The sequence below is a fragment of the Rhamphochromis longiceps genome, linkage group LG12 (assembly GCF_057381845.1).
Source record: "Rhamphochromis longiceps isolate RC_006_pf linkage group LG12, R_longiceps_female_GT1.1, whole genome shotgun sequence".
Lineage (NCBI taxonomy): Eukaryota > Metazoa > Chordata > Actinopteri > Cichliformes > Cichlidae > Rhamphochromis > Rhamphochromis longiceps.
The window spans coordinates 32,238,975-32,266,229 of record NC_140568.1 but is presented as its reverse complement, the minus strand read 5'-3'; the positions used below and the strand labels follow the sequence as shown (position 1 = coordinate 32,266,229).

Here is a 27,255-nt window from a genome sequence, read left to right as displayed (position 1 = left end):
CTATAAAACTGACACACACTAAGACACACTTCTCTACTTGGCATTTGACCAAGCTTAAATCCCAACTGTGACTCCATTTCTACATGCATGACTTTTCCCCTTTCTCTGTGCACAGTATTTTCAAAACATTCAGCATCTATCTCTCTTCACATCTTACTCTTCACACGTGTAGTATGTCTCAACTGCCCTAGTAGTGTTGCAGAGTCTGTCTTGCATCTGTAAACTGTCTTGGGTCAGTCAATAGAGGCTTCTTCTTCATGACATGGAATCCCCGAGGCCACATGTGCTTGTAGAAGACAAGAGGCAGCTGGAGGTCTGGTACTCATTCACTCTTCCAAAACACTCCCCCACCAACCAACTATTATGCAGAGATGTGTACTAATGGTTCACAGTCTGCAGCTTGAGTAAACAAACCTTGAAAATATCCTTTCCAAGCAAGTTTCGACAGTAGATCCAACACATCTTGGCAGCAAAAGCACAGCAAACTAAAGCAATCGTTTACTTTCGCCTGCATTCACAGAAAAGTTGTTCATCACCAGAAAAAAGCTTCTTCGCCTCTTCGTTCATTCAGATTGCAACGGCAAACTGAGTCATGAACACTGATAGAGCCAGTCTGTGGTAGAGCTCTCCATAAGGCAACACAAGGATCACAGAGCAATAACAAAGGATTGTGGAAAGTTTTTCCCTGCATACCTGCCCTCAGAACAGATCCCCAGGGTTTATGCACTGTCCCCCCCCCTTGTGCAGACTGTGCAAGCATGAGCACACATATACACAGAGAAGTACATAGACAGAGATGTAGGTAAATAAGTGTGGCATGAAGACCAGAACAGCAGAACAAGAGGTATATAAAGATAACATGTCAGGGGTCCGTCTATTACCACCAGAAACAGATGAATTACACGTTTATACAGTGGCTGACTCTTCCATCATCTCCCTAAAAATAGATATCAAAAGAAAAAGAAAAAATAAATAAATCTGCACTTCAACTGCGTTCAGCACGGGTTAATGCACCCAAATTGCACCAATCATAGCCTTATTCTAACACTGCAAGCCTATGAAAATGACTACTGAGACTTTTGACGGAAGGCCTGCAGAAAAGGGTAGGGGGGTGCACTTTTGTCCATGACTTAACTAGAACAAAAGAGCATCAGTGAAGCACATTATCTTGTCAGGCCTTACCTGACAGAAAAATGATCCTATTGTTGCCAGCAGAAGGTGTGAACGTCATCACCAGGTAGACGGAATATGACAGTAATGGTAATTTTCAGAGAAAATACACACACGCGCGCACAACTTAAGCACATTAATGGAGAGACGTGATGATTTAAGTGCTGCAATTCTAAAGGAATTCAGTTTTAGAAATTTCTGCTTAAACCTCAACGTTGTCAATGCAGATTCTATTATATATGCATTTCATGTGTACCAGACACAAAATAAGCAAAATAAGCAATATGTGTGCTGCCATCGACATTGTAGGAGATGCCCATCTAAACTATTTGTCTGTAATAATACAAACTATCTCTGGGATTGAAAACTTTATGGTAAGAGAAAAAATTTGTCTTGTGTTCTGTATGTCACTAAAAACTGGATCCATTATTAGTTTGTCAGAAATCTTAAAAGTGGCATGATAGCAGGTAAAAGTCAAGATATTTAAAATTCTAACAAAATGAAAATCAAAAGTAGTAAGAAATGCTACAGTAGCACCTCCTAGCTTCCAAAGGGTATTCTGTCATGATTCAATTCAAGAAAGAAATTCAATTTTGCCATCACTTACATAATATTTAAGGACAAAATGTGACCTAGAGATTAATAAGAATTGTCCCAAAAAAGTTTATTTATCATTTGAAAAAGAAGGATTTTCATCACAACACCGGCAATTCTTATATGTAAAAGAAAAGCAAAATGTGCAATAATAACAAAAAAAGATGTAAACAATTAAAATAATAAATACAGCTTTTATGAAAAAAATATATTGCTGCATTGACAGAAATATTCTTATGAAGTAAGGCTATTGTTAGTGCTCCATTATTCACAAGGAGTCACTTCAAGTGATCTTTCACTAGTTAAGCGAATGTGTAAGCCATTACATTATGGAGAATTAACAAAATTTGAGTCTGAGTAGTAACAAAATAAATGGTATGCCAATATTTGCTGATGTAAATTGGGTGGCTAGAAACCTTTGATCAGTAGGCAAAATATTTTGTATGAAAGTTGCATAAGCAGATTTTCTATAGGACAATTCTATAGGAAGTTAACAGAAATTACCTTTACACCAAAGTCATTTTACTCCATTAAGATCACAAAAAAGCCTTAAAAATACCATTTATCAAATGTTAAAGCATTCAGCCACATGACTAAGTGGTAACTCACTATGCCACTCATGATATGCCTAAATTAAAGCAGCATTTATGGTTTTAAATGATTAAGTGGTAATTAATTTGATTTGAATGTTTTTCCCAATTTTGCAAATAAAGTCTGTCTGCCTGTACATTCCTGTTGCTTTGTTCCTTCATCCACCACAAAACCATTAATGCAACTTCATTTATGCATCGCTCTTAAAATAGTGTTAAATGAAAGTAGTTTGTCGAGTTAGTGCACAGCTCCTTCATATTGATCTTTCTGCAAATAATACCAAAGTGTCTTTTAGGTGTCCAAGATCACTATTTACCCAATATTTTCTTTTGCTTCTAGTCCATATAATTAAACTGCATTGGCAAACCTTCAGTCCTGAACCTGAAGGACTCAGGAAATGTCCTAGTGTGTATTGGTGTCAAAAAAAAGAAAAAAAGACCGATGTCTGCAGTTCTGATCCATCGTGCAACAGCAGGTGTTAGTAGAGTTTGACTCCAGAACATCTCAGCAGCCAGGAAATGCCATCCAAAAGCCCAGACAGGGATTCTGCCACTGTATCCTGTACCTGTTTATGAAAGAGAGAAACAGGCTGAAAAGCTCCACAAGCTGAACTCTGGATGGAAAAGCTTTCACCTGATCAAATATCAAGCAATTACCATCCAGGGGTTAGGCAGGTGGGGTAGGCCAAGTCTCTTTGCCATGTCAACACAGGGAGTTCGACACATGGATCTGGTGCTGGGAGTCCGAACTGTTTCTGGTTCCTCTCTTGAGATGCATGAGAGCACCAGCAGAGGTTTGGATGTGGAACCCCTACTGCAGTTTAGCACAGCTCGAATCTGGACTCCTTCAGACTTCTCACCACCTATTCACAACATGAACCATGAACCTACTGCAGATGTTCTGCATTGATCAGTCATTGAGTATGATGTGTCATTGTACTACACTACAAAAAAAGATGTGTTATTTTACCTCTCTCAAGCTCTGCATTGGCAACATAGATGAACCCATCCACCACTTGGCACACCTGCTGAACCTGAGGAGCAGGAACGCACACTGGGTCCCCTGAGTCGTCATTTCCTTCAAAGGTAAAGAGTTTATTGCTGATGCTCTCCTGTTGCACTCTGGCTCTTTCTCGCTCTGCCCTACAGACACAAAAACACAAAGATTAATAACTGCAAAAAGGATGAGAAACAACTGTGACTCATTCAGCAACAAACAAAGTGCTCACCTGTTGGTTGAATACAGAGTGAGGATGTTAAATTTGTGTTGGTTATTGAACATGTAACTTATCCCCGAGCCAATACCTGAAATAAACAAAGGTTTACGTATGTTTGTTTGTATTCTTTGGGTAGATAAGCTGTGTGTATGTAGTGATCTAGTGCCATCTAGTGGTAGACAATACACATAGCAAGTAAACTTATCTGTTGATTAATTCTGTGATTAAAATGCACTGATGTAATTTCTGTAACACATCATTATTACACGTTACCTTTAAAATAATCACATTTTATCTAATTTTATCTTTTATCTAAAGGACAAACTATGATTTACAATTGATTAAAAGGGAAAATCAGCCACTATATTATGCATTATGATGAGAAAAATACCATGAGAAGCTTATCCTTAGATCAGTGTTATCTTACCATTTATCTGTCTGTGCGGAGTGCCTGACACAGGAAGTATATCTGGAGCATGCATAAGCCTTGTGACTAAAGAGACATCCAGCTGCTCCATGCCAGGACCAAACATGGCGTAACGCGGTTCAGACGAGGGTACCAGGGACTGAAAAAATGAGGTCACCACCTCATATGCTGGTCGTGTAGGAAGCCACTGCTGTCTGGAGGATGGGCAACCTTTCAGGTATCTGTTGATACACAAGGTTTGCTCAGAAATTTTTCCAGGAAACTGACGGTAATGCAGGATAACAGGGGGATACTCACTCTGACATGTAGTCAAATTTTAGTTTTATTCCTTCATTTCCCTCTTCTCTATCATCCAGGCTCTCGTCTTCACTTATTAGCGGTGCATCCAGCAAGTCTGGATGGGGTATGGTCACATGATCAATGGAGGGCCAGTATGGCATATCCCGCAATAGGAAGTATCTCCACAGTAATGGATCTCTAACCATGGCCCTCCAGTAACGACTTGTGGCTCCAAGGTGGCAGAGATCCGCAGGAGACAGAAAGGTCATGATCAGAAACTGTACATCCACCTTCGGGAGGAATGGCGGAGCACAATTATTTTGATTTTCCTAGATCAACAATAAATATTTCTAGATTAACCTCCTAGACCAAAATACTCAATTGTGCTCTACAAGGGCCTGATATCCACTTAGGAGGACATTATACTGCTACTGTTCTATCAAAATTTTAAACAAATATCCTCATGTGGCTCTTATTTTTCTTAAAAACAAAAATAAGGTAAAAAGAAAAAAAAAATCTGGTAATTCTTTGTTTTTACATTCATCGGGCCCCAATATCTGCCCAATATATGTCCAAATATCAAAGTGAAATTGCAAATGCATGCCGTGGAAGAGTTCGGGTCTTAGGAGGTTAAAATTCCTAGTTAAACCAATTATGTGTATTTGGTTAAGAAGTAGGAAAAATACAGATTGGAAGGGGATAATGGACAATCACTAATACAAGCAATTCTATAATCAGCTGATATACTTCAAAGATAAGTCAAAGGAACTCAAAGTATGGCAGTGTTCCTGCTCAGAATAGTGCAGTCGAGGCATGCCAAATCGGGGACGGGAGGCAATTACGACTACTTTGGAAGCCTACAAGTTGAACGCGACACTTAGACTGAGCATCTATCATTTTTTCTATAAACAGCTTTCAGACTGTGTGTGTAGAACCTGAAGAGAGCAACACTATCCTTTTAGGCTTGTCCTGTCTGAATGAGTGACATATAGGCTACATAGGTAGACGTACACAGAATTCTCCTATGAATGATTCGACTTACCGGTAAGGTATCCAAAGATCCATACTGTTGTTCTTCTTTTCCCGAGTCTCCAACTGTCAAATCGGCTTCAACAACTTTATCAGGGAAATAGCGGTCTCTAAACCGCCTGAGGCTGCGGATCACCAAAGACTCCAGCTGCTGGATCTTTTCAGCCATGTCTTAATTTGTGTCATATGCGAATATTTACTGTGTACAACTAAACACTATGAACCAAGGAAATGCCAACACCGATGTTTTCCTGTCACTTCCTCATAGCAGTGGAGCATTGTGGGTATTGTAGTGCAGTATCATCAAACAAAACAGGAATACGTAGTAAAAGAAAATCTGGAAGGCAAACTAGGAAATTTTTCTTAAAACAAAGCACGTTTATTGTCAACAAGGACATTAAAAAACAAAATGATAGATTTTTTTGCCCAAACAACACAGTTTCTCTATTAATAGTTACACTATCAATGTTATTCAAGTTGCAGAAAAATGGAAGTTGCAATAGATGAAAATACAAGTGGTGCATTACAAAGCTGGTATGAACAAACCTGAACATACTTTGAATTGGTCATTAATACGTCACTGACAAACAGTTCGAACACCTTTCTTTGCCTTCTGTGTGTATACTTTATACACAAATTCAAATAATGCATATGCTATTTTAATATATATTAAAAGCATAACAAAATGGCAACAAAACAATAAATAAATGTTAATGTGCAATGTCTCATTTCCAGCTGTATTATCTTTAAACTTGTTACAATCTTAAAATGAAAAGTCAATTTTTCTTTTTTAATATTCATAACCTCTTTAGTAATATTAATGCTATTGTGACACATTCTTAGAGCAAAACAAATGCCCCAATCAACAGTCTGGAATCAGAGTGGCCACTGCTTTTTCAGCAGGCCAGGGGCAAATAATTATTCAACAGCCTCTTGTGCAGCCCTTCTATTACAATGCTTGTCTTATACTCTAACTTCTCATTCATCTGCTTTGGCCTGGGCTGTTTGGCATAGGATTAGGTTGCCTGTAGACACTGTTCCAGCATCTCCTTTCTTCACATTCACTCTCTCCCTGTGCCTCCCCATAAACTTTCACAAGACTGCACCCCATCCGATGGGCTCCATTTTTATTTGGGATTGACACATTTGAATATTGAACTTTGATCTGTTCCTGAGGGCAATTGTAACAGAGAAGCTATATTTTTCACTGTAAAATACTGAGGATTTCCTTGGCATTCTCTGTGTTCCAGCCCTGCCCTTGGAGAGGGCCCTCACAGGCAAGCACATATTTGTTGAGGATCTGTGTGCCAATGTCCCGAAACTGGAGGCGATCTTCTTTGTGCTCCGTAGTGTCAGCGCTGCAGTCCTCGTACTTGACTGCCCAGAAACACATTTCGCCAATGTACATCATTGTCAACAGGTGTGTGTCTGAGAAAATGCCTGACCCAAAAGATAAACCGGTAGTTAGTAAGACCAGTTGGCGACAAAAGAACAGATTGTTAAAAAAATTTCTGTGTCAGTTTTCAGTTATCCAGGTCATTGTAGTATTAGAAGAAGAAAAACAAAAAGTGATGGATTTCTTTAACTCTGTTGAAGACTTTTCACCTCTCATCCCAGAGGCTTCTTCAGTTTGGCTTCTGTATGTAGAGCCCCAGGTATTTAAACCCTAGTGGGGGTTGTCCCTTAGGAGGTGGTTGCTGACCACTATTAATCATGTGAATCATCAAACAAGCCAAGGTGAGCCATATCCAGTTTTTGGGGCAAGTTTTTTCCGAAGTGTCACCTGAAACTTCTGGTGGTAATGGTCCACGCCTTTTTTCACATCTATACACCTAATTCTGTACCTGTACCCATTATTACGTATGGGACTCTCCACCTTTTGGTTTTAGAATTGAAAAGCCTCTGGGATGAGAGAAAAAGCAGTTGACCTTCAATGAAGGTCAGCTGCTTTTTTTTTTAAAATTCTCCTAAGATTTTCAAAGATGGGTAACAAATTAGAAGTAAAAAACTCCTTTACTAAGGAGTTCAGCCCCCAAACCACATTTAATGATCCCTGCCAATGATTACTCTGGGATGTAATTCTCAGTAACTATATTTATTTGCCAAAACTCTTGTCTCCAAGGACAGAAGAGATTCCAGCGAAGCTGTCAGGTTTCTCCCTACCACAATATAACACAAACATCCGATCACATAACTGTGGAGGTTGTGGGTTCAAGTGTATTCCTTCATTTATCACGTCTATAATAAATAACACATTTACCTTCAGATAAGATGTTTGCTGTAGCAGTGTCATGTAGCACCACACCATCATTGAGCTTTACAGAGTTTCTCACCTGCAGCATCCGCATCAGGTATCGCACACCTTCCTGAATACACTGGGTCAAAAATGTTTTTAATGTTAAAAAAGAAACATAAAAAAGTGGTAAACTATTGGTTTTAATCAAAGTAAAGTTGTACAGCTAACAATGAATGAAACTCCTTAGATCTCTGCATTGTTTGTTACCTTAAGGAATGTTTCCTTGTTTTTCTTGATCCACTGCTTTCGCTGATGAAGGGTATGACAGTACATATACAGCAGAGCTCCACGTCTCCAGTAGAGACATTCTAACAGCTCTAAACCCAACACAGACTGCACCTAACATAAACCAAAAGACACGAATATCAATATCAGACACTCCATGATGCCTCATCCATATTTATTTCATAAGCACTTTAAAAGCATGTGTCCAAGTGTGAGTAGCGAAACCACAAATCAAAGGGAAAATTAAAGTTGAACTGACGTCCAACTGAAAGTAGGATAATTACTGGATAGTTAACCAGACCAAGAAAGAAACACATGGACACAAAAAAAAAAAAAAAAAAAAAAAGAGTGTCTGCTCCTCTTTTATATCCTTTGGGTTGTGGGTTTGTGTCCTAGTAACCTCTATAGTCTTATATTGTAATAACCAGACTACATGACAGTTTGTGATTTGATACAAAGTACACTATTCATAAAATGGAGTAGAAGACAACACCAAAATCGGTTTGAGACAAACACAAACCTCTTGTGCTGGTGCAAGCCGTGCGGCCAAAACTTCAGGTTCAGTCAGATCTTGAAGAAGCTGCTGAATTTTAAATGGTGAACAGTCCTCAGGGAACTCCTGGTCCACCAGTTTATTCTCTTCATAAAAAGTGATGTCTAGAATCACCTAAATGATGAAAAATAAAATAATTTACAAAAAAAAGTAAAACTGAATGATGTGTTAAAATTGTCTTAAACATTTTGCCTGCACCATGTATAACTTTGCAAAATAGGATAAAGGCCTATAATAAACCTGCCAGCTGTTGCTCCTTCTTTAAACCAATTAAGAAAACTATTTAGGGGGGGGACGACAACAACAACGGTTAGAGATATCTGTATCTAATCTGGAGCTGTAATACAACATAAGCACGCACAACATAAATGAAACTGAATTGAATTTAGATCACGTAAAGCAATTTCCAATAATGCAGTCACTGATTTTACTGTCCCATCAGATCAGCTGCCTACTCAAAAATATTTTTTCTGTCTTTCAAAAAGCTTTAGTATGATGGTTCTTGAACCTCCTCAGAGATACATTTAGGGGAAAATATAGGCTAAAGGCTGAAGGATAGAGTGATGAGAATGGCAGGAAGTACAGTACGCAGAATGGAAAGCACCCCAAAATCACATTGATACAACTGTAACAAATGTAAAACAAAACCACCATCTTCAACATTTCTTCTTCCCTAACTGAACCATCTCTTGTGGGTTGGTATGGAGTTAGAGGTTTTGTTTTACAGTTTATGGCAAACATTTTACTCCTAAATTTTTAAAGCAATACGCTTCAGAATATCTTTAGTAAAGTTAATCTAGACCAGTTTGCATTAGACATTATTACAATGTCACACAGAGGCTGTAAATCGTTAAAGGAACAGAACTAAAACACTCATAATTAGAGGGTTTTCATTTCAGACAAAGTTTCCATGTTTTCCTGATATGAGCTCTGTAATTATGTCAAAATTTAGATAAGAGCTAAACAGAAGACAGCAGCAACTGCAAAGACGGCCCTTTCAATGAACTCATTATAGAAGACACTATGTTAGCAACATTAGTTGCTAAATAACAATTATTTTGATAGCAGACTAATGTGCCTCATTTTTCTTTGATTAGTCAACGATTATTTCAGTAACTCTTATCTACACTTCCTGTAGGCAAACCTCTTATTCTAGGCTCCAGTACCTTACCTGCTCAAGTCTGCCCACCTATGAATACCCTGTTGTCTTGTCCCACAGCAAAAATAATGACATATGAATTTGAAAATAATCAAATGGTTCTTTTAACATTACTCAATAGAACCATCAGAATAAAAATGAAATAAATCAAAATATTAGGTAATATAAATTAATTTGCTAGTAGCATTTAAACAAAGAAAAAATGTGCAAGTAGGAAACTAAAAATAGTTTCTATCCATAAGTTCAAATAAAGCTTTGAGATCTTTGAGATGATGTTCCCAGCTGTTAATAACCATGCTGAAGATGTTCTCTGTCCTGACTTTAGCCATTTGACAGGTGCATGAGCCTCTTTATTGGACAAAGTCACCCGTATGCCTGTGCTCAACAGTTAAGAAAATACAATTCTGCGTCAACAAATTTTTATAGTCGATGGCAATGATTATGGTGATGAATTGTTGCAGCCCTAAAATTCACAGGAAATTATTTTCAGAGAGTATAGAAAATTTCTTAGCGTTTATTACTGAATAGACGGTGAATTTTGTGATTATGTCTGTGACACAACATTTATGTTACACTACTTTACAAACTTAGCTACAATTCTTGACATGTAACTAGCCTTTGCCTGCTCTATGTTCACTTACTCAAGCCAGAGTCAATATAGATGTGCAGACAGATTTACTTTTTTTTATATAAACTCCCTTATAGTACAGCTGCATTTTATAACTTGCTTCTAGCTATACATGACAATTTAGTCTGTTACACAGACACTAAACCAACAAATATGGGTATTCAATCCCCTGGACATGTGTGTACAATGCTAAACTTAAACTGTAAAAGTAAAGAGACTGGAATGTGTTCAGTTTTTACTTTGTAGAGATGATCGTTTTTTAGTGGCTGCATAGTGTAGTGGTTTACACATCCATCTAACAAATAAAAGATCCCTGGTTTGATTTTGGGAGGAGACACAAATCCCCTTGGGGTTGCAAAAAAGTAAAAACTATATGTGTGAGCAACCAACTGTGGTGACCCCTTGTGAAAATGGGAACAACTGAAAGCATCTTTAAGATATGCAGGGTTTTTATTAAAATGTAGATACAACAGTAACCTACTGCAAACCTGTCACTTTCTGCTTCCACCTTCTAAGATGATTTAGACATTTTATATTTGCGTTTAATACTGCTAAGCAGTGTAAGTAAGAAAAATTTCCTTGTGTTCAGAGCACCTTAGTTGGGTATTTTATCCTGTTTTCTGTGGTTTTGGGGACAAAAATCACTAGTAGTTTAAAAAAAACCCTCATGTTACTGACTACTTAATAAAATAACTTACTGAAACGCAAGAGAGTAAATACAATTTGATGGAAGGAAGTACCTGTGTGTAATCCTGCAGCAGCTTGGATAGGTTGCTACTCTCTCCTCCTTGTCTGTAAAAGCTTTTCAACTTGTCTAGTATGGCAGATGCATTCTGTAAATAGTCATCATCTACGGAAGAACCATATGTTAACATATTACCCAAGTACAAATCTAAACTCATGAAAAATCCCGAGTTATCGCGATTGTTGATCGGGACTTTATAATCATCCACAATTCGACTCATGACAGGAAAAAAAATATTTTAGCATAAAACATAAGCTGACTAGCCCATGCGAGCATTCACAGATAAACATAAGGCCAAAAATGCGCACTAACACGGTGGCGTTTGAGGTTCAGATACAAGTTAAAGTAAAAAAGTTAACGACACCATTTAACATGCAATAAGGACAAGGTAGATGCTTCGTTGCTTTATTGATGACAGTCGTTTAGCTAGCATTACCAGCCATCATGTGTCATACCTTCACATATGTCAACAATACTGCATTTTAGCTAACGTTAGCAGTTAACTCAAAAACCCTAGTGAAATACAAACATAACTCCGCGAGTTATGTACATTCTCCTGCAACGTTGCTAACCACTAATTATAATTAACTAACTGCATATGCACTGATGTGTTCAGAAAGGTTGTTTTGTTTTGTTTTTTGCCAAAATGCAATATTTCATTAGACAGCAGCTGTTGTCATGGTTGCAAGCTAACGTACGCTGGAAGTTAGCTTGATTGCTTGCTTGCTAGTCGATTCCTTAACCAAGACTGTTTGCCACGTACTAAATGAATTGCCGAAAGGCAAACAAATAAACAGTGTAATCGGTACCTTGCTTTTCAGCTCTGAGACTCGAACACTTGATGTCTAACTCAAATATTCTTCTCTCCAACTCGAAACCTTGTCGTCTGTAGTCGTCGGCCATGACTAAAAGTACCAGTCACGGGAGCTACGGATTTTACTCACGTGTTCAAAGAATTTTCAATTTCCGTTTCTGTGCATGCACGCGCACGGCCATAGGATTATATCAGTAAGTCGTCCCTGCGTTTGCAAAAACGTTAACTTTAACCTGTAAACATACGTGTACTTTTAGATAGTGTGGTGGTGCTGACAGCTGAAGGGAGCGTGCGTGCTATAAAGTTAGACGTCAGCTGAGGCGACTTTGGAAAATAATAACTCAGACAGTAGGAAACAAACTGTTGGTAGCCGGTTAGAATAAAAAAAAAAAAGGGGGGGGGGGTTAGTGAGTTTTTAGTTATTTAGTCCAGTGCAATGAGTCCTATGCCAGAAACCGTTTCTACACAAAGTGGAAAGATAAATTTCAAAGGACGGATGAAAAAAATGATCTGTGGGTTTTTGCTTGAAATGTCAGGGATGCATGCAGAGGAAAGATATGAGAAGTGTAGGGATGAGCTACAGATTTCTGTTTGTTGGAGGGGGCATATTGCTGGAACCTGTGGATACAAATTAAATGAGGAAAATAGAAGGGGAAATTCTGTGCAACATGAGGCAGACTGGGAAAAATTCAGGTATTGCAAGAAGTGTGTTGCAAACTGGTGTAGGACATCTGCCTTGTGCCTCCTCAACATTGTGTTTTCATGGGGCAGAAGGGGAAATAACTAATAACTAAATTCTTTTTTGAGCTGGGTCACCACAGTGGATCTTCATCATCCATTTCAATCCCTATCTCCAATTCTCTGCTGTCACACCAACCCACTGCATGTCCTCTTTCACTACATCCATAAACCTTGTCTGTGGTCTTTCTCTTTTCTTCCTGTTTGACAGCTCCATAGTCAGAATCCTTTAGCCAGTATATCCACTATCCCTCCGCATGTGTCGAGACCATCTCATCTCACCTTTCCTCTCTAACTTTGTCTACAATTGGCTCCATCTCTTGTATATGCTTTTCTCTCATTCACACACGTATTCAGTCTTGCATCTACTGACTTTCATTACTCTTTCCTCTAGCACGCACCTCCACCTCTCCAGACTCCCCTTTACCTGATCATACAGATTTGATATTGATATTTGGTAGCAAATGATCAATAGGGTTGTTGAAAGCTTCAGAAAAAAAATTCTCCTGGTGGAAATATAGGTAGCTGCAATTAGGTTGCTTTGTGCAAATTAAACACTAAAGTTTTATCAAATTAAAAGGCCTAGCCTTTTTGGCAGTTGAGTTCTGGAAGTTTCTAAAGAGTCGATATAGGCTTTCCAAATTCAGAAGAATTGGGTTTTAATGCATCATGATTTTTTTTTCTATGTCAAAATTCTAATGAAAAAAAAAAAGAGAATGCCTTCTCAACACCACTGTGCATTTAATTATGAGCTATTGTTAATCTCCGTCTCTCTTCCACAGCATGTCTTTTGTCTTGTCTCCTTCCCCTCACCCCCAACCCTGATGGCTGCCCCTCCCTGAGCCTGATTCTGCTGGAGGTTTCTTCCTGTTAAAAGGGAGTTTTTCCTTCCCAATGTCGCCAAAGTACTTGCTCATAGCACGTCGTCTTTTGTGAGTTGTTGGGGTTGTTCTGCATTATTGTAGGGTTTTTACCTTTCAATATTAAACACCAGGAGGCAATTCCTGTTTTGAAATATGGTTTCGATATAAATAAAATAAATTTAATCAAATGTGAAACTGTCTTTGTGTGCTAGCAGATGTTGGGATTGAAAGCACTGATGGCGTGGATAAGATTAGGTAGAAAATGTAGATTTGCATGTGCCATTTGGCAGGATGCTGTGCCACTGCATCCTTAGTGAGAGGCTGAATCATCAATGTGATAATGGGATGCAGTGGGGAAACAGAGATTGGAAATTGCTCTCATGCATTGCAAGCTGTGTCAGGGAAATTAATGTTTTCTTCGTGGACCTTTGAATACAGTATAGCCCTACTAAAAAAGAACAAGAGAACAAGGGTAGTATTGGGCTTTCTCAAACGCTATGACGCTACAACACCAACAGTAGGCGGCAATGCACTAAAACATGCCTAGCTTACCAGGTGGGGGAAAGATAACGAAGAAGAGCTTCTCCTTTCATCCTCTTTGAAAACAGCCAATAGCGTCGTGTCGCCGAGCTGGGCTTGCGTGTAGCCATATTTTGTGACCCTCAGCTAGCTCGGTTAAAGATCCAGTCAGCGCTCACCCTGCATCTCCGCCCACCCCAAGTTTGTATCTCCAAATCATGGCGGCCCTCAAAGCTTTGTGCAGAGCGGAAAATATACTCTTGAAAACCCACCACAGAACCAAAATAAACTTCGCCATCCACCAATTGAGCAAGGTCAGTATAACAACAGCGACGTTACACCTGTTGTAGGAGTGTTGAGATGATGTTGCTGCAAAAAAAGAGACGACAGTAGTAAAATATAATAATTCAACTGTCATTAAAGTATTGGTTACATTTGGAATGAAACTATGAACCAAGCTTCGCGTCGTTTATACTGTTTCAGTTTGCGTTTATGTGTTATTGTGGGCTGACCTCAGCCTGCAGGGCGCACAACCTTGCGGATACGCGCAATACAACACATTTGCCAATCCTTTCAAAAACTGCTGCTAAGATCTAGAAATGCATGAATAAAGCGAATCAGGTTATTTGATCTGACTAAGGTATGTGTAGTTGGATGATCACAAGTGCGCGTAACTCAACACCAAGTAATCATAGATTTAGGTCTAAACACCTGCCACACGTTTTATTCAGTGCGGAAAACTTTCAAAAACATGTTCCAATATTATAGAGTCGTTAAATGTGAAGCTCGTTTTGTTAACTAATAAAAAAGATTATTTGTAACAATGTATTTGTGTGTAATGACAAGAACATTGTGAACTTAAGCTTTCTCTTGAATGCTAGTTAATTATCACCCACACAGTGTGATTGCAGCAATCTGCGTGATAGCTTAGATTTTAACTGCCCTTCATGGTTGAACTTGCGTTTAACTACTGTCTGAGATATGAGAATTTACAAAAGACAGCAGCTCGCATTGGCCTGACACAGGGTTTTAAACACATGATTTTAAACCTGAATCCTCTGCTGACTGTTGGTTTTTGGCTCTTGGCTGTGCGCTATCATAATCTCGCCTGCATTTGTTGCAGGATTTGTTCAGCAGTTAGGTTTACTTTTCCTTTCTTCTACAGAATAAATTGGATTTGAACTGTGCAAGCAGGTCATTAGGTTTTAAGCCTTTATTTTTTTGTGCTTCTATTTAGAATTTACATGTTTGTTTGTTTTGGTGTTGCGGAAACAGCATTTTTTATGAATGCAAATTTGCTGTATTTCATGCTCTTGTGCTTTCTACAGACCTGTGGCTCTTACTTTTCCACATCAAGTCAGAAAAATTCAAAGTTCTACTCGGATCCTGTAGAAGCAGTTAAAGATATCCATAATGGAGCTACCATTCTTGTGGGAGGTAATGTATAGTACTTTCACAAACATGTTGTAACAATGTCAGATAGGACTTCTTGGTTTATGATGATTTTGTTCACCTAACAGTATGTTATGCTTTATATTTACATACACTCACTGGATGCTATGAGGTACACCTTGGTATTACTGTTTCTTATAGCTTCATTTTTCTTCATGGCATAGACTCATCAAGGTGCTGGAAACAAAAACATGCTCCACATCCGTGATGCAAATCTCTCATTCCATCACATCCCAAAAGTGCTCTACTAACTGTGGAGGCTATTTGGTTACAGTGATGAGTACTCATTGTCATGTTCAAGAACGCAGTTATAGGTCATTTGAACTTTGTGACATTGTTTGTTCTCATGCTGGAAGCAGCTATCAGAAGACCTGTGGTCGTAAAGGGGTGGACACAGTCAACAACAATAATATTCCTGTATCTTGTGGCATTTAAATGGTGCACTGTTGGTATACCAAGGGCCCTAAAATGTGACAAGATAATATTTTCCACAATATTATACCACCACCAGCCTGAGCTGTTAATACACAGGATAGATCCATGGTTATCTTTTTTTCTGACTCTACCATCCAATTGTTAGGAGACTCATCAGACTAGAGAATGTTTTTTCAGTCTTCTGTTATCCAGCTTTTGTTGAACCACTGGGCAACCAATGGATATTTTCTTTAAACCCTAGAGATGGTTGTGTGGAACAATACTGGTAGATGGTAGATCAGCCGTTTCTAAATTACTCAGATCAACCTGTCTGGCACCAACAACCATGCATTCAAAATCACTTAAATCACCGTTCTTACCCAGGCTGATTCTTGGTTTGAACTTCAGTGTGTCATCTTAAATGCACTTAGCAGCTGACATTTGATTGGCTGATTAGATATTTGTGTTAATGAGCGGTTGAACGCATGCACGTAAGAAAGTGGCAGGTGAATTCATTAGAATAAATGTAATGTCTAATTTGCAATGAAGTGATTCCAAACTGTCTGTAGAATGCTGGTTGAGTATCATCCACACACTGAGTGCAATCCACTGATCTTATTTATAGTCCTGTTCACAGTGACATTGTTAAATGTTTTCCATTGTGACGCACTTCTGTCTAAGAGAAAAGCAGATGAACCTTCCCTCAGTGCAATATAAGAATATTTCTAAACAAGTCTAGAAATACCTGGACTTGATCCAAGCTGATTGCACTTTGGTTTTTCTGTGTGGTTTGACATAGTTAACAAGATCATTGTTTTTGTATTAGTTTACTGTCCAAATCTGGCATGTCCCTAATCCTTAGATATAAATGTGTATTTAAGACATTTTAAGGTCCTTATATGATCTTAAAATGTCTTAAATATATGTTTGCGAATAAAATTCCTTCACACCATGTAGCTCAACTGTGTCATCAAAGGCCGGGGTATCTTTGGACTTTGATCCAAAGTCCATGAGGAGAGCACTGAATCACAGTTCAAATCACAACCTAATTCTCACATTGCTATGAACGAATTGGCCTAAAATATCTGGTTAACACTTAACCACTTAAGCATACAGCACTTAATTGTAATTTTGTAACTGGTCTTAATCAATTGTTCTCCAGGCTTTCTGAAGGTCTTTTAAAGTTTTCTTTGGACATCGGCTGCTTTTTCATTCGTTTTCATTTCTCTGAGCATTTTCAGAGAAATGTTTTTTATGCTTTAAGCCAATTAACTGGATTAGACATTTCTTATTGTTTCCTAGCAAAATATAAGGAAATTAGCGATGGCAGTAAATGCACAGGCATCAGCTGAACAAGTGAAGATAAAACACAAAGTCATAACATTTACTTACAACGTAAATACACTGATACATACTTTTGGCAGTTTTATTTAAAGTAGTGTTTAAATGTGTATCGTTTTTCTTTTCTCACAGTGATTCTTGTTTGCAACGCTTACTTTTTTGTATTCCACCTCAGGCTTTGGATTATGCGGAATTCCGGAGAATCTCATCAACAGTTTACTGAAGACTGGCGTTAAGAGCATCACTGCAGTCAGTAACAATGCAGGGTATGTGTGGAAGTGTACATGATTTGTACGTGCTGTTTTAGAATAGTACCATTCATTGTTGTTGGGTTGTTTTGGTAGAATTAAATAAAAACAAAAACATTAGAATTATTACTTTGGTTTAAATCTTTTAACCAAACCACATCCTTGCATATGAACTTGAACGTTTTGCTTATTGTCTTGAATAGTAGTGTTTCTTTGTCTTGATTTGAGCCTGTGATGGTGTCTAATTGCAGCATTGGCAACCTTATGACTGTAACGCCAGACAGGCAGTGTTGTGCTCGCGAGATGCCCAGAGGCTAGTAGATAAGTCATTGGATAAGGTACAAGGAAGAGGTGTGTGTGGTCAGGTGATCTTGTGTGTGATGTTTGTATTTGGTCTCAGTGCAGATTCAGTGTACACATAACAGTCAGCTGATGACCTTAATTACCTTTATTATACGTTTTGTCCTTTTGTACATTTTGTACAGTAGCAAGAACTAACTGAAGGTTGCGTTCAGTCTTTTAACTCAAATAAAATTCTAATACTGTTGATAGAAAAAAGGAAAAAGAAAATTGCAGCTTTCTTTTGTAATCAAAACCTGGCGTGTCACAATCCAGTAAACATTTAATTGTAGTGCTTATGCAGAAATAGTGAAACTTGAGTAATTCTTACCCTTTTGTGTCTTTGTATTTATGCCACATACAAAACGATTAAAGGGTAAGAATTACATGTGTATGTTTTCGTATGATCATTTTATAATAAAGCCTTCTTGGTGATCATATATCCCAGTCATGGGTGGGAAATCAATTTTCCCAAGGGGCCACATGAGAAACTGGATCTGGGCTGCACCAGGAAGCATATCAAGAGATAAAGTTAATATTGAACAGAATTGAGTTCAGCTTTTATGGTTCGGCCCTGCACAACAGTCCCAGTTTCTCATATTACCCCTTGGGAAAATTAATTATATCAGTGGCAGGCAATCAAGTACTGTAATAAAGACTCCTTTTTTTTTTTAAAATGACAGTACTGCATAAGTGTGTTTGCTTGTAAAGCAGTGTGAACAAACTATTTTTTGAATGAAAACTAGATTTACTATTTGACAACTAGGCATTGCTAACCTTATTTTGGCAGCAGTGGAAAGAAAGTGTAAGAAGTTAACATGCAGAAATATTGGTTGTGTTGTGTCACTTTATTCTTTAAAGGGATCCCTAATCAAGGATAAATCTTTAATCTTTTGACTTTTGTAGCAATATAGAACACATAAGTGTTTTGTCTCACTGCTTTTGGGTGAGAGGAACGAGACCCTCATATTTCACTTCTCATGAAACTGACACAGCTGGCCCTTTATGCCCTCGATGAGTTGAGAAGGATTCAGCTGTACAAAAGGAGATTATTGGGCTGTTACAGAACCGCCTTCCCTTGCAGCTTTATACGTACTGTGTAATCAGCTGCTTCAGAATTTGACACAAACCAAATAGATTCTGTATAAAAGGCAGTGACACTTGTGCTCAAGATCACTGCTGGAATCTGCTCTCATGAATGAGCACTGAGTATTTGCCTGAAGAGCTTATAGTCCTCAAACATCATTCCATACACACCAGCTTCACACACAAAACATTAACACGAGTTAATAGTGCCAAAACCTTTCTTTAGTGTTTCCATTGTGTGTTGCATCACCAGTGGTTTGTGTGCATGTGAAAGTGCACTTTGCAGTTATCTGTTTTTGCATTCTGATAAGGCATGGCCTTTATATACTTTAAGATAACCCGAGATTAGAGTTACAATTAGAGAACAAAGCAGTGGTAGTTAGAGATTAGAGCAGTGTAAGTGAGTTTTTAGTTGCCTGTGCATTAACATGAAGCACATGTTTAAAGTGTTTTGTGTTGCAAAAATACAGTTTGGACAGATTGAAACTAACTTGATTCGATTGCCATCTGTTTTTCTTGTTTGGTATGAAAGAGCTTTAAAGCCACAAAAAGCCAGTCCTCTCATAGCTGATCAAACAGTTGCTTGAGGGACTCGGCAATTTATGTTTGTCAAAGAAGGCTAGAAAAATGTATTCACAACTGTTGAGTCATGAGGATTTGTCCAGGTATGGTGGTCTAAATACGTGACACCCTATGTGCAGCAGGTGTAAGACACACTTCGGACCAGTGTGAGCTTCACAGCTTCTTTCAAGCACAATTATTCCGTGCGGTTTTGACAGACAATAAACAAAGACATGCTCAGAAAAATCTGACTCAGTGGCAACCCCAGGCTCAGCAGCTGTGTTTGATCAAATGTACTGTGATTATGGCTGTGAATAGGCCACAGCTGGACTGTGACTGTCTTTGCTTTGTCTTAAGATCAGAAAAGGGAGCCATATCCGTTTCAGCTTGACTGAGTTACAACCTTGAATAACCTCTCTAAGCGTTTACGTTAACAATAAGAAATGGTGGAAATTGCAGGAAGATAGGACGTTGATAGTTTCTTATGAGGAAAAAGAAGCATAGTTGCTAGAAATAAATGAGTATTGACAGAAAAGTGCTTTAATGTCAAATAAAAAATGAAAATGTATTCATTTGAAATATAATAACATGAAATGTAAAATAAAACACAACAAGACACTTGTGTGTACCCTTTAGATCAGCTTATATTTATAAAAAACTGCTTAAGTTAATTTAATAAACAAAACAAAGCTTAGTAAGTTAGTGCTGTGTGTGTTTTCCTTAGAGTGGATAACTTTGGCCTGGGCCTGCTGCTCCAGACTAAGCAGATCAAGAGGATGATCTCCTCATATGTTGGAGAGAATGCAGAATTTGAGCGACAGTATCTGTCAGGGGAGCTGGAAGTGGAACTAACGCCTCAGGTTGGTTTACAAAAAAAAAAAAAAAAAAAAGTCAAGTGACAAGGCTTATACAGTTTTTAACAAACATGCTGTGGACATGTATCTGGATTTCTCTTGTACGCCTCTCATAATCTGTCACTTTTTCCCCCCACAGGGTACTCTTGCAGAGAGAATCAGGGCAGGGGGAGCTGGGGTTCCAGCCTTCTTCACTGCTACTGGCTATGGTACTCTTATCCAAGAGGGTGGCTCTCCTATCAAGTACAACAAAGATGGTAGCATTGCCATTGCCAGTGAAAAGAGAGAGGTGAGAGTGCTGTAATCCCTGTTGTAGTTTTGGAATTAAGTGCTGTAGCTGAACTTCGCGGGTTACATGATAGTAGCCTTGAATTGTCCTCATAATGCACAGATTCCCAAGAGCTCTGGTCTGATCTGTTGTAGTGCACAGCAGCACTGAAATCCAGTTTCTTTATACAGTAAATTACACAGTGAGTTGAATAAATCTCCATTAGGTACTGGCATGCGACACATGTCTTGTGACTGAGGAAAAGAGCCTCGTCAAAATTGATATTTTAAGTGTAAAAAATATTTTGGAGATTTCACACAGGTGGTGTAATGTGTAACCCTGAATAGTAGCCATTGCAGATTTATTTAAATGCCACAGAATCTATAGCATGACAAAGTTTAGACAACTACAAAGACCAAGTCTAAAATTAAAAACAGAACTTTAAAACAGCTCACTGTTTAGTTCATCCTGTAAGTAACTTCTCACCTGGTTGTACACAGGTGAGGGAGTTTGGTGGCAGGCACTACGTCATGGAGAAAGCCATCACTGGAGATTTTGCACTGATCAAAGCTTGGAAAGCTGACAAGGCCGGGAACATTGTTTTCAGGTAATTAATGACATGGATTGTTGTGTTAAAGTTGTGTTAAGTTTGAGATATTTGAACATATGAAACCATAGTGCATTTTAAGCCTTTATTAACTTTGTCAGCTCTTGTTTGCTCTCAGCCTGCAGATCTACTTTGGCGCATACGTCGTCTTTAATTATTCAGACAGAATATTTTTGAACTGCACTGGGATTATCATTCATTACTACTAATATAGCTCTGTTCAATTATATGCATTGATGCTGCAAAAGTTAGAAAAATCTAAATAATGCTCTCAATTTACTCTTGTGTTTAGATATTGTTTTTAGTTATAGCAAAGTTTAGGTTATGCATAGGTCCCTACATGAGTAACATTGAACCAATCCAGTGCATGTCCAAATTGAATGTAGTAAAATTCTTCACCACAAGAGAGCAGTGTCCTCTGGTACTCTGAGTCTAAACAGGATATAACATAATGGACACCACATTGAGAGATTTTGAAATCACTTTCTGGTTTATATATTATATTTGCTGCCACTACATTTTATTCAATATGTATGTCTTGGTTTGTGTTAGGAAAACAGCTAGGAACTTCAACCAGCCCATGTGCAAGGCAGCCAAAACCACAATAGTTGAGGTATGTAACTGCAACATCACAGTCACATGCTTTTTAAAGCATGTGCAAACTTCCTCTTCAAACATTTCCACTAGTGGATTGGATGTGAGTGGAATATACACATAAGTTTTACTTTATTGTTTTACTGCATCCATTGTTTAAGTTTTCATTTTCTAGGCCCACTAGCTGAAAAAGGTAAACTTGTAAATAAGTTGTACAAATCAACCATCAAACACAGTGATGAGTAAACACTGTCCAAATTAAGACTCTCAAACCCTTTTGGGCTATTCACAAATCAACAATAACAAATAAAATAAAATAAAAATAGATAAACAAAAACAACATTTAGAAAAGGAAAAAATTTGATATGGCATAAAATATTTCTGGTTCTCCCTTTCTCACTGTCCCTCTCGCTCACTGTCTTTCTCTGTGTGTGCTGTCAGTGTCAGAGGCACAATTCTTCAACGTGCTATTAATAGTATGCATGTCAGGAGCCTGGTCAGTAAAAACCAGAACTATAAGTTAATGGCAGTATTAACTCTTCACTAGAATCAACTTAGCAGGTTATTAGAAAATAGTTTGAAACTAGCCAAGTGCTCTTGAGGTACAAACGGGGCCGGGAAGAGTTAACCAGTAAGATGAGGGGAGGAGAGTGGGGAGGATAACAGCCAATATGAGAGAGAAGCCAGTTTAGATCAGATGTATTTAATTAAATTCTAAATCAGTTTAAGTGTTATGTAATCACAGTGTTATTAGTTTACAGTATATTGGTTATTTAAAATCTAGTGCTTAGGTCAATAATTTATTTAAAATCTAATGTTGCTGAAGACCACTGAAATAAGTTTCGCCAGCAGAAAATGCTTCATGTTGTGTTGGGTAGAAACAAAACAACTAAAAATGTATAATAGAGGTAAAAGGTTATGTGTGTATGTTTGTGAACTGAAATTGTCCACTTGAACAGGGGATATTCTTAGAGTCCTGGCATTAAAAATAAATGCAGTTTTTAGAGCTATGTGACGAGCATCAGAGTGTGTCCACCTATTTCTGGGTTGTCTGTGACATACGTAGTTTCCCTGTATAATATGGTACGGTCTTCAAGGTGCCCTGAGATGAATTTTGCTGTGAATAAAACTGAAGTGAAATTGAATTCTGTCTGGTTACCCACCTGTCTAGCATTTAACTGTTTAGAAAAATGTTATTGCGTATCTCTTCCCTCCATGTGTATGTGCGTTTGTCTCTTTCTCCGCCTATCTAACACACAGCTTCACACCTCGCATATAGACATGGCTTGCTTCAGAGAGCAGCAGGGAGAAAAACTGTGTGAAAAACCATGAAAAAACTGGCACTTTCTGAAAATAAATTGCTAGAAAAGGGTCTCTCATAAATCTGAGTGCATTTTCAATTATTCCATTGTTGCTGGACCGGAGATTTAATCTGCTGTTGATTAGAAATGTCTGAAAACATAGGGGTACATTTTTATCACTATGGAGCTGTTATGTGTTCTATTTACCATTGCAGACCAAATTTCAGTGACCAGCCAAACCTTTGAGTATTGATAATAAAGAACCCATTTCATTTGAACCATTTACTATCCATTTATGAGTAATGCTGTTCAGAAACACTCTGGCCGTTAAGCTTTCCTGCAACATCTGATGAAAAGCAGCCAACTACCTGCTCCAGGTTGGGAAGGAGTTGGAGAGTGAGGCTAGAGTGGAGCAGGAGATTGACAAGCGGGTTGTGTCTGCAGTAGTGTAGATGTTGTAATGGTTTGTTAAAGTAAAGAGAGAGCTGAGGGCGCAGGCACAGCTGACGTTTTACAGGTTTTACAGGTTTATCTCTGTTTCTGCTGTCACCTGTGGGCATGTGCTGCATGTAGTGACTGAAAGAATAGAATCACAAATATGAAAGGTAGAAATCCAGTGGTAGAGTTAAGATTGTTCATGCATCTCAAGATGTCATGCTTTAGGCATGTTCAATCCAATGCAGAGCCTGGCTTTGGGTGCCCTATTATTCACCCAGAAGAGTAGATGCGGTGACCAAAATCTGGATATATGATGGTAAATGAACTGATGGAATAATGACCTAATATTGTGTAAATATCAGTTAATTCTTGACAATTGGTATAATGCAGTAATTACCGATGTTCAGTTCAACTCAATTCAATTTTATTTATATAAAATTCCGAGCTGAAGCCCCCTGTTGGGCAACAGAAGTACTGCAGATGGGCCGCAGTAATAACAGATATTTAGTTTGAAATTACAAGTATGGTCTTTTCTTATTTATATACATTTTTTTAGTTATATAAAAAGTAGTTGGGTCAAACATTGGCCTTAACACTTTGGATATTACTGGGTAATATTAGCAATGTATAGCAAACAACTTTTATTGTTTGTTTTGGAAAGAAAAATCACTTTCTCTTGTATTTTGATTAGAGTGAAGAGTTTAGATTGAGTGTGACCCATGGGGATTTTCTGGTTTTTAAAGGGTCGCACTCTTGACTTACGGATTGACTGGTATGACTGGTTTACTTATTGAAACATGTTTGTGATGGCCTATTACCACTAAGAAATTTACTACAGCTATTGGATTTAATAATAATTTAAATAATAATAATCACAATGCTAAGATCCAAGTATAATTGGTTGAACCGAATATTGCGACTATCATTTTGAGCCTAGAATCACCCGAGTCATGTATGAAGCTGCTGTTGTTGGCAATTATAGGTCCAGGCTACAATAGAAGTGTTTTCCATAAGATACATTTGTGACATTTTTACCAACCTTTTTGCTTACCTATAGTGATGAGTAGCAGGCATTGGATGAAAGACAGGTTGATCAACGTGAAAAATTGAATGTGGGATTTGGATCACAACATAAGCTTGCAGGATGTACTTCACATTGCAAGATCTGAAAACAGTTATGAACATGAATGGCATCTGCTAATTGTCATGAATTGAGAAATTTAAAAAAAAAGTTTACTCTTAATGTTTAGAATGGGATTATTCTAAATTATTAATATTTTACTCTTCAGCAGAGTACTTGACATATATGGGTAAGCTAAAGAAATGTCATTTGAAGTGTTCTATTTAGGTAAAGAACTGATGTCAGTCAATTAACCTCTCCTAAAGTGCTTTCTCCAATCTGACACAAATAATTTTACTTTAGGACAGAAAACTGCGCATCTGCATCTGAACTTAATTAATCTTTTTTTTAAATGGAATTTGACATTGCCTGCCAGTAGTACAACTAGACTGTGTCAAACAACTGCCAGTTTCAGACTAGTCTTTGAAGTTTTTTCTACTTTACTCCTTTTTCATATTGTGCTCTAATTACAAAACGAGTCATCCACATATCAACTTTTTTTTTTAATCTAAGAGGCATTCATTGTAATTTGTGATGTGGTCTGATAAATGATATCAAATAGAATTTACATGTTTTGAATCTGAGTCTAGTCCTGCTTTGTTTAACCATTTGATTCACTTGATTTTCTTTCTTTTTTAAATTTTTTATAATATAATAATGACACTGACCTAAAGTGAGTCCCCTTCCTCATTTCTGCTCACCCACTTTAAAATGAGTGTGCAGAGTGATAAATAATAACAGGTTCCTTATGTTAAATAAATGTCTAACTTAAAATCCCATTATGGTTCTCTGACTGCTTCGTTCTATCACAGTGATTTGTCAGATGGCCAGTTTTATGGTCCATTTTTTATGGCAGTGGAGGTAACATATTAACATTATGACAATTTATTGAGGACTATAAAGTGATTGGCCCTATTAAGAGCCTTTTTGTCTTGCATAGTGCATATTGGCATAGAGACTAATTACTTGTCTTATGCCAATACATTTCTCCTCAGGATTCAGGACATATTTGATCATAAATCTGGTGATTTTTGGAATCAATATTGACCCTGTTGTCTTGGTGTAAGGAGCAGACAGAGTGAGGCGTTTCTCAAGCCATTCATTTAACTTGGTCAGCTTTTTAGCTCACACCATTTCACCAAGCTTGTGTTGCACATCAACTACTGTATTTTTCCACTGAGCTACCTAATAATAAAACTACCCACCTAATACTGTGAAGGGCCTTGCCCCCATAGCTCTAAGCTCTGGTGCATGGACACAGGGGATCTAGGGGTGTATGACAGTGAAACTATGGGTTACGAGGTGGGACTTTTTGGGATTAGGCTTATTCTAGAAATTGCCACAGATGTTTGATCAGATATGTGCGTATGGAGGCTGTGTCAAAACTCTGAGCTCTCTGTAGTCTTCTTTCTGTATTTCCCAAGCAGTTTCTGTGGTGCATGGGAGTGTCTTGTCTGTATGGGGCCTCCTGCTGGCGCAGGGGGAGTGGGATTGTCATCATATTACACTGGTTATCAGTGTTATTTCTGTCATCTGTCAGTTGTTTTAATGTTGTGGCTTATTGGTGTATAGAAAGACCAAACTGTTAAGCAATTACTGATGAAAAAGGGCAAAAATGCAGTCAAGAGCTTGGCAAAACCCGGGGAACTTCAGGGAAATAATTTCCACACTCTGGCAGTTGTAGCTATACCTAAACAACTAGATTGTTTTATTAAATGAAAGCTAGATTATATTAGTTTAAGTCTTGAAAATACTTAATCATCTGTGAAATTAAGTCCAGTAATCATAGCCAGACTAAAACCCAAATCTTATTAATGTGATTCTGGTCATTGGCTTTAATTAGTTACTAGAACATCCACACAGTTAAGTGTTTCAAAATGAGTTTCATAAGCATAGGCGACTTTCTTCTTCAGCAAAAAGCTTATGTCCATTAAATTGTTGAATAAAGTTTTGTTTAGCTAACCCGTTCTTCTTTAATTTTCTTTCCTGTGCTTGAAAGGGATTGAACGGCGTTTAACTCGCAGACTAAAAGAAGAAACCTGAAGTATCTGGAATATCTATACTTAATATGCACATAAAATTATAGCTTTCATTAAAAGCATCTCTTTGAACTATTTACATACTGTCAGGAATCAAAGTCATCAAAGTCAAATTTACTGAGGCTCAATTTTTTTTATTTTTTAGAAATTAACGGCAGTTATGGAAAGCAAGTTCAAATGATCTCCTGGTATATATCAATAATCCCGCGGTGGTACCCGGCTGAGTTCATTTCACGCATCTTGGAGATAAATTGATTAACATCTTGTTATATTCTTTAATGGTTCACATTATTGTAACTCCGTCTCACACATAGCTAACATTAGTGCTCCACGCTGATCGTTGACCGACGATTGTAGTTTATGTGCCAGTTTATGCCGTCTACTTTTTTTAATGGAATTTATAATCCTGGAGATTGGAAGGGTGCCAGTAAACAAGATAACACAAAAGCAAATTACACACACAAAAAAGAAAAATTACCATTATCATCACTGGCTCCTTCCATGGTTGCTAGGCAACCAAACTCTTCTGTGTTCCAGGGTGTCCAGCTGGTCCGGTTATTCCCTTATCACAGGTACAGTGAAAGGCCCCAGTGCATTGTGGGATTCAGTGCACCAGAGACTGAATCAAGCAGTGGTTTCTGCAGTTGTTCAATCATCAGTCACAGTAAATGACTCAGATGTTCTCTTGTAGCAGCGCAGTGTAGTTGTGTGGGTGTTATTATGCACGCACAGCAATCCAATCATGCA

At 37.9% G+C, this 27,255-nt stretch overlaps 3 protein-coding genes across 3 annotated transcripts in view; 1 reads left to right on the top strand and 2 right to left on the bottom strand.

The window, feature by feature from the left end:
- Positions 1 to 2,713: 2,713 nt before the first annotated feature.
- On the bottom strand, positions 2,714 to 5,552 carry fbxo4 (F-box protein 4). The gene is made up of 7 exons (XM_085427003.1): positions 5,320 to 5,552; positions 4,296 to 4,567; positions 3,999 to 4,219; positions 3,584 to 3,659; positions 3,325 to 3,497; positions 3,012 to 3,217; positions 2,714 to 2,920 (listed from the first exon to the last, which is right to left on the bottom strand). Exons 1-7 carry the CDS (start codon positions 5,473 to 5,475, stop codon positions 2,834 to 2,836), a joined length of 1,191 nt encoding a protein of 396 aa, XP_085283129.1. The 5' UTR covers positions 5,476 to 5,552; the 3' UTR covers positions 2,714 to 2,833.
- Positions 5,553 to 5,678: 126 nt separating this feature from the next.
- Positions 5,679 to 12,021, bottom strand: rimoc1 (rab7a interacting mon1-ccz1 complex subunit 1). Its single transcript, XM_085425830.1, has 6 exons — positions 11,722 to 12,021; positions 10,908 to 11,017; positions 8,348 to 8,494; positions 7,810 to 7,941; positions 7,567 to 7,681; positions 5,679 to 6,746 (listed from the first exon to the last, which is right to left on the bottom strand). The coding sequence occupies exons 1-6, from the start codon at positions 11,813 to 11,815 to the stop codon at positions 6,511 to 6,513; spliced, it is 834 nt and encodes a 277-aa protein (XP_085281956.1). The 5' UTR covers positions 11,816 to 12,021; the 3' UTR covers positions 5,679 to 6,510.
- A 1,926-nt stretch (positions 12,022 to 13,947) lies between these two features.
- Positions 13,948 to 27,255, top strand: part of oxct1a (3-oxoacid CoA transferase 1a) — a 53,585-nt gene continuing 40,277 nt past the window's right edge. The window contains exons 1-7 of the mRNA XM_085425829.1: positions 13,948 to 14,160; positions 15,175 to 15,283; positions 17,229 to 17,319; positions 20,012 to 20,147; positions 20,281 to 20,430; positions 20,910 to 21,016; positions 21,569 to 21,629. Of these exons, the coding sequence (XP_085281955.1) occupies positions 14,065 to 14,160; positions 15,175 to 15,283; positions 17,229 to 17,319; positions 20,012 to 20,147; positions 20,281 to 20,430; positions 20,910 to 21,016; positions 21,569 to 21,629 (750 nt within the window). The 5' untranslated portion in view covers positions 13,948 to 14,064. The remainder of the gene's footprint in view (positions 14,161 to 15,174; positions 15,284 to 17,228; positions 17,320 to 20,011; positions 20,148 to 20,280; positions 20,431 to 20,909; positions 21,017 to 21,568; positions 21,630 to 27,255) is intronic.